The 8,293-nt window shown below is 37.2% G+C and overlaps 1 protein-coding gene across 1 annotated transcript; it reads right to left on the reverse strand.

Moving 5' to 3' along the window:
• Positions 1-486: 486 nt before the first annotated feature.
• On the reverse strand, positions 487-1,376 carry LOC102986609 (28S ribosomal protein S10, mitochondrial-like). Its single transcript, XM_055083954.1, is given in 1 exon segment — positions 487-1,376. A coding segment is annotated over 1 exon segment (600 nt). The 3' UTR covers positions 487-776.
• Positions 1,377-8,293: the final 6,917 nt, after the last annotated feature.

An 8,293-nucleotide genomic window follows, 5' to 3' on the forward strand; every position in this document is an offset into this window, starting at 1 on the left:
CTTGCACAATTTTTGAAAGCTGTTATTGCTATTCAATTTTTGGTATTTACTATAGTGCTGGGTGCAAAATCAAGAAAAGGAAAGCTTATTGAATAAATGAATTACAGGATGAGTGAAATGATACAGTAATTTCTTGAGAGCTCAAATTCCATTATAGTGACCCTTCTAGGCAGCCCTGAAAGGGTTCGGGCTACAGAAGAGTTCAGCGCATGCCACAAATGTGCTTGATCTGCTATAAAGTATATCAATTTTCAAGAATGTAATGCTTACATGAGGTAAAACTTGGAGGTCACCACCCCAAACTAGCATATGCCAGCCTGCACTAAGGTAAATATCAAAAACTTTAACTGCTCAGTGTTAAATTAACCAAAGTTTCCTTCTACGTCCCTCAAAAGAAAGAAATGTGTGTGAGGAATATTTGAAACACTCACTTTTAGATGAATGAAATGATACAAATCACAATCAGTACAAACTAATAATTGAACAACAGTGGAATAACAAAATATGAATTTGACTGTTTTGGTACAGAGTGGTCCAAATGGTTTGCTCACATTTGTTAAAATCCAAACTGAAACAATGACGTGTATAAAAGAATAGATAAAGTGGTTCCTGCACAATAGTCTGGTGTATTGTAAACTTCCAATCCCTGCTTTCTACTGATCAGGCCGTGCGGCCTCAGGAGAGCAGTCAGGGTGACTTTAAACTGTCTTCACTGGAGACTCCCTCCACTTGACATGCTCACTTCACATCCCAGCACAAGTGGTCACTCTGAGACTTTATGACTTGCTTTCTTCTTCTTCCTCTGGTATTGTTTCCCAGACTGGCTTCTTGATGTGTTCTGGTAACTTTTCTAATTTTGTCTTTGTAAATTCCATGGCAACTCCTTCAGGTAAGTTTAGCTGAATATATTCCAAGTAGACATCTGCTGTACTCCCAGTGAGATGTTCTAACTCTAAACATCTGTAAAGTGTTCTCATTTCATACTGAACCCTGTGCTTCTTGAAAATATGCACTGATTTGAGAAGAGTAAATCGCTCTATTTTCCTTGGAGGTTCATGTACTTTAACAGAGATACCAAGTTCTTTAGCAGCAAGTGCCACAAAATATTAATAACTGTCCAATACAGCCTTATCATGGCCTTTTACTAAAACTGATAGGCGCTTATATAACGTGTCTGGTTCATCAGAAACGGTTATCATTGGCTTGGTCAAATCCTTGGGAACATCAACGTGTAGGTTTGAAAACTGTACCCACTTCATATTGGTGAGAAGGCCACCATTTTTGGCTATACTGCTCCTAGAACTGCATACAGAAAAATTCCTCGAACCCTGCCAGAGACGCCATCCCAGGGCCCCAAACGCCACTCGCACCACCATCTTGCCGTTCTGCATTAATTATCTTGATCTTGGTAATCATTCTACCATGTATATGTATATCAAATCATCATGTTTTACACTTTAAATACATACAATTATATTTTTAAATTATTCCTCAATAAAGTTAAAAAAGAAATAAGGACAAAGCTGGAAGCAAACTATATCTGATAAGCAGTTATTGTTCAAGGTACTTAAAGAACTATATAACTCAGGAGAAGGACAGTCAATTAAAAAGTGGGCAGAGGAACTGAATAGACATCTTTTCAAAAAAGACATAAAAATGGCCAACAGTACATGAAAAGATGCTCAACTAGTCATTTGGGAAATACATATCGAAACCACGATAAGCTATCACCTCACACCTGTTAGAATGGCTATTATCAAAACACGAGTGATAACTAGCATTGGCAAAGATATGAAAAAAAGGTAACCCTTGTGCATTATTGGTGGGAAAGTAAATTGGTGCAGCCACTATGGAAAACAGTGTGAATATGCCTCAAAAAATTAAAAATAGAACTACTGTGTGATCCAGCAATACCACTTCTGGGGATATATCCAAAGGAAATGAAAACAGGATACTGAGGCAATAACTGCACTTCCATGTCCATTGCAGCATTATTCACAATAGCCAAGATATGGAACATACACACACACACACACACACACACACACACACACACACACACATATAGAATGGAATGTTTTTCAGTCATGAGAAAGAAGGAAATTCTGCTATTCATGACAACATGGATGAAACTTAAGGGCATTATGGTAAGCGAAATAAGTCAGACAGAGAAGGACAAATACTGTATGTATCACTTATATGTGCAATCTAAAAAAGTTCAATTCATAGAAATGGAAAATAGAATTGTGGTTATCAGGGGGTGGGAGAAATGGGGAAATACTGGTGAAAGAGTACAAACTTTCAGTGATAAGATAAATAAGTTCTGGAAATCTAATGTACAACATGGTCATATAGTTAACAATACTATATTATGTTCTTACAAGTTGCTAAGAGAGTAGATATTAAATGTTCTCACCACACATATACAAACAAGGTAATTATGTGATGTGATGGAGGTGTTAGCTAACACTATGGTGGTAATCATTTTGCAGTATATAAGTGTATCTGATCAAAACACTGTATTCCTAAACGAAATTGAGTTATTTGTAGTGAGGTGGATGGACCTAGAGTCTGTCATACAGAGTGAAGTAAGTCAGAAAGAGAAAAACAAATACCGTATGCTAACACATATATATGGAAACTAAAAAAAAAATGGTTCTGAAGAACCTAGGGGCAGGACAGCAATAAAGACGCAGACGTAGAGAATGGACTTGAGGACAACACACCATTGTAAAGCAATTATACTCCAATAAAGATGTTAAAAACAAAAACAAAAAAACCCACTGTATTCCTTAAACTTACACAATATTATATGTCAATACAACTAGAAAAAAAATCTCATTTATTTCTCTTTAATCATTTGAAAAATGAGATTAATAAGTCTCACTTCACAGGATTGTTATAAGAATTAGAGGTAATGCATGTAAGAAAACTAATAATGGGATTTCAGAATTGACAGCTCATTCTTAGACTGACATGTACAATCACCTGATAAAGTAGGCAGGGCAGTTATCCTCATTTCCATTTCCATTCTTCAGTAGCAACTGAAGCTCAGGAAAGATCAAAATAGAAATTCCAATCACTAGTAGGTAGTAATTTAGGCTTGAATTTAAGCCTTTTGATTGCCAGCCCAACTTTTTTTCTTCTCTCTGTTCTGTCTCCTTTCTTCCTCCCTGCACATGGAAGCAGGGAACTGGCCTGAATGAAGATGAATGCGTTGGAAGATGAAGAGTCTAATGTTTCTGCCTGTGTGCTCCTGTATATCTATACACTTGAACCAAGGAAGTAGGTAAATATAGTCTAAAAGACCCCTGGCACTCTTTGCCTAGCTTATCTTTGGCACTTCTTCCTGAAGGGCTTAAAGGGTAGGCAATATCTATATTCCTATTGATGCACATGCTTTCCCTCAAATACACCAGGCATTTGCATTGTCTATTGCCTCTATTCCCTTTGTTAGCTTCTTCTGAAGTATACTTCCCCATTGCATTCCTGGCCTTGTCAACAAAAAAAAACCTGGCCCCAAAACCAAAACCAAACCAAACCAAACATCCTACAAAGCAAAAGCCATGAGCCTCTCCTTACCCTTCCCAAAGAGAAAAGATTACCTCCTCATCTGTGTCCTTTTTGCATCTGTACTTACATTATCCTCACATTTTGAATGGGTTTCTTTTGCATGTTTGTATCACTTTTTTGCCTGAAAGCTCTTTAAGAAGGGGAGCATGTGCATGCCACTTTTGTAGTCAGTGTCTAGCATGTTGTCCCGTAGTACACTGTACTTGCTCCACAAATGCAGGCTGACGTAAATTCAATTGAATTTGTTCTTCTGAGAGAAGGTAAATAGTGAAAGAAATGTAACTTGCCTATATATAGAATAATTAGAGACACCAATAAAGTGTTTAGCATGACTGGCTACTGTGGAGTTGTGATGTTGCTGCTGTATATTTGTTTGCAAATGGTATAATAATATGTATATAAATTCATACATCTATTAAAACACAAATAATATAGCCAGGCAAAGAACATAGATGTTGCTGCTTGGAATTTTCTTAGCATTCTGGGCTTTGCTAAAAAAATAAGAGCTATATTAAGAGTGCTAAATTGAAATTGCCAGACTATCCAGTTATTGGGGGAACGTGGTAAGATGTAAAGTTATGTAAATGAACACAGGAAATTGATCAAACTTAAAGAGTGAACAAAATAGAATAAAACCAAACTTGCTGCCCCAAAATGCCATCAAGGTCCTTGCTTTGTTCCCCTGGGGAATTTTTTTGTCCCTGCAAGATACCCTGGGACCAAGTAAGAGATAATTCATTTCAAAATGAGATAGCCTATTTTTGGAGTACTGCCCTGAATTTTCCCTTTTGCCTATAATAATCTATTGTCCTGGATACCAAAAATAGTGTGTGGCAGGGATTATTTAAAGCTCTTCAGTAGAAGGCAGTTATGCAGCCTGCTGAACTTCTTAGAACAAAAGAAGTAAGTTTCAGTTAAAGGGAACTTTGAAATGGCCTGTGGAGCCATGGAGCCATGTATGCTGGTACCATCAGTACTTCTGTTTTCCTTTATTTTATTTTCTCAGAGTTGGAGAAAGCCCCAAAGACCACATAGGGTAGAAATTTGACATGATAAAAATTAATTGGTAGGTTTTAGTTGGGAAAATCCACCTCAAAAACAAATAAATAAAATGTAAGGAAACATTTTAGAACTGTGATGTTTATTTAAGTTGGATGATGCTGGGGCACCAGGAGGGGCCACTGCTTTTTGCATAAATATCTTTAAACAAGAGTCCCAATCCTTCTGGGCTACATGACTTCTTCACCAAGGGGCTCAAGAAGCTATAATGCTCTTCAACTATTTGAAGGATGTTTTTGTTTCCTAACACTGCTATAAAAGAGTACCAAAACCTTAGCTATAGTAAACCTTTAAAACCATAACCCTTTAAAACAGCACAAATTTATACTATTAGAATTCTGGATTTCATAAGTCTGAGATATGATTCACTGGGATAAAGTCAAAATGTTGGCAGAGTAGGGTCCTTTTAGAAGCTCTGGAGAGAGGATCCATTACTTTGCCTTTTCCAGCTCCTAGTAGCCACCTTCATTCCTTGGATGGTGGTCCCTTCCCTCATCTTCAAAGCACATCACTCCAGTCTCTGTGTTCATCACCAGTTTGCCTTCTCCTCTGTAGGCAAATATCCCTCTGTCTCTCCCTTATAAGAACATTTGTAATTACATTTAGGTCCACTTAAAGAATCCAGGATAGGGCTACCCATCTCAATATTCTTAATCAGATCTGCAAAGTCACTTTTGCCGTATAAGGTAACATTCACAACTTCTGAGGATTAGGATGTGGATACCTTTTGGCAGGGGGTGGGGAGCATTATTCAGTCTAGCACAATGGGCTATCAAGTAGAAGAGGAATTAACCTCATTTTGTGTGACACTGAACATAACCAGCCATGGCAAGACACATTTTTGAAATTTGAAAGGAAGTATTTTGGATTTATTAGAACTTTCCAAAAGTGGAGAGAACTCCCTTGGGTGTATGACAAGATGTTAAACTGGAATTACAACTATGGCACCACAGTGTAACACTTAGGACATTCCAGAGAGAAGTGCTGGACAGAAACACAGATTTACAAAGAAGATGACGCCACAAGAAGACTATCAGGGGTCAAGAGATTGGAGATGGGGAAGGATTTTCAAAGAGATTTCTTTAGAGGGAGCTTGTCTCTTCTCTCTTCCTCACAGGGAATGTGGCAAGGGTGCTCTCTCCTTTATGTCCAGCCTAGAGGGAGTGGACTTCAAAGAGACCACTCTAAAAGAGAGGAGCCTTGGACTAGTGTGTGACCAGCAAGAGACTTTGGCCATCAGTCTCAGTGGGTAGTGCAAAAAAAACAGATGCTCTGTAATGGAAGAAATTGCCCTTTCTCCAATGGTGAGTTGAAGGTGCACGAGGCCCAGAGGACATATATGGAAACTTTAGTAAAGTCCTGCTTAATACGATTTCTACTGAAAAATGAAGGGAGTCCAGTGGAGGATCTGGATAGGGAGGATCACAGGAAAATCAGAAGCTGAGGAGGGAGGCAGAGCAACAAGCCAAAGGGTGGGACTTCTGGTATCCTGGGAGTCACCTCACAGGGGCTCAGCAGGAGAGCCTCTGAAGAATCTGTCAACTCCATATACTCAGGAACTATTGGTTTTAATCATCAGCCAGAATCATGGATTGTGGAGCCAACTTAAGGCTGCACTTATGACTCCAACTTTTGTGAGGTCTTAAACTTACAGATATTGAGAGGCTCTCTTTAAGAAAAAGATAAAGCATCACAAGTACGAAATTAGCTAAAAGGCCATGGAAGAGGCCTTTGCAAATGAAGAGCTCTAAAGTTTGATTTCAGTAGCTTTATGGTAAGTTCATAAAGTAAGAATTTTCTGCTGCCTTTCCCCCTTCTCCCTTTTTATACTCCAATGCCAGAAGGATCTGAGAACAAGATTAGCTAGGCAAGCCAAGAAGAAAGGGGCAGATCACCCACTAAGGGTTGAAAGAGATTTGTGTCTTTGGATGAATACTGAAGTGTTGAAAAGCATATTGAATTGAATATTTAATTACAGAATTGAGAATGTACATTTGTGATTTAAAAAGACTGCAGCGCTGTGCATTAGCCGTGAGTGACCAGAAACCATGAGTTCTGCCTATTTTTATTTAGAGGCTGGAATAAACTTCTCCCACCAAGTATCTATTAAAGTGACAATGGAAAGTAAAAATTTGTGTTTTGATTACATTCCATGAGCTGTGCTTATTCAATATACAGGTTATAGGCACTGGTGAGTTCAACATCACTAGTATGCACAAACAGTGATAACTTGTCAGGGACATTGTAGAAGAGCTTGAGGCATCTCAAGTGAGTTAAACTAAGTGGTCTTTAAAGTCACTCTAGTTCTGATGATTTCTGGTTCTTCTATGCTTCTCAACCACTGATAACAGAGCCTTTCCTAAGAAAAGTTTTGACAGGGAAGATGAGAAGCCAGAGAAAAGGCAGAAGATGGTGTTAGGTTGATTATGTATGTTTATGTATGTATATATGATTATACATAAGTGAAATGAATGACTGTGGTGACAAGGGACAGGAAGGAGGAATTAGGGTTTAATTGTTATTATAAGGTAGTGAAGTATCATAGTGTTATTTGAAAATGAACTTGGATTAGTTGTATATTACAAACTCCAGGGCAACTACTAAAAGGAAAAAAAGAAGTATAACTGATATATTAAGAAAGCAAAGAAAATGAAATAACAAAATTCTCAATTAAAACCACAAATGGCAAAAAAAAGAGAGGAAGATAAAAACAGGAATAAAGAATAAGGGCAAAAAATAGAAAGTTGTAACAAATATAGTAGATATCAATCTATATCAATAGTGACTTTGAACATCAATGGTCTAAGTACACCAAGTAAAAGAGATTGCCAAAGTGGATGCAACAGTCAAGTATATATTGTTTACAAGAAACTTACTTTAAATATAAAGACACATGTAAATTAAAAGTAAATGAATGGAGAAAGATATACCATGCTAACACTAATCAGAAGAAAGCAGAAATAGCTATATTAATTTCAGATGGAGCAGACTTCAGACCAAGAATAGTTATCAGTAATAAAGAGGGGCATTACATAATAATAAAGGGGTGAATTCTTCAGGAAGACATAACAATCCTGAAAGTGTATATGCCTAACAAAGGAGCATCAAAATATGTGAGGCAAAAACTAATAAAACTGAAAAATAAATAGATGAACCACCATCGTGGTTGGAGACTCTTAACACCCCTCTATCAGAAATGCACAGATCTGGCAGGCAGAAAATCAATAAGAACATCGTTTAACTCAACCACATTGTCAATGACCTAGATATCATTGACATTTATGGATTCTTTTATTCAACAACTGCAGAATACACATTCTTCTCAAGCTCACATGGAACATTCATCAAGATAGACTGCATTCTGAAACACACTGTAACAAATTTAAAAGACTAGGAATCACATAATACCTGTTCTCAGACCTTGATGGAATTATACTAAAAATCGATATCAGAGAGATAGCTGGAAACCCTCAAAATAATTAAAGGCTAGACAACATACTTCTAAGTAAAGCATGGGCAAAGAAGAAATCTCAAGAGGGATTTTTAAATATTTTGAACTAAATGAAAATAAAAATACAACTTATCAAAATTTGTGGGATGCAGTGAAAGCAGTGCTTAGAGGAAAATAATAAAATAGCATTAAATGCATATACTAGAAAAG

Source organism: Physeter macrocephalus, chromosome 1 (assembly GCF_002837175.3).
Source record: "Physeter macrocephalus isolate SW-GA chromosome 1, ASM283717v5, whole genome shotgun sequence".
In the NCBI taxonomy this organism is placed as follows: Eukaryota; Metazoa; Chordata; class Mammalia; order Artiodactyla; family Physeteridae; genus Physeter; species Physeter macrocephalus.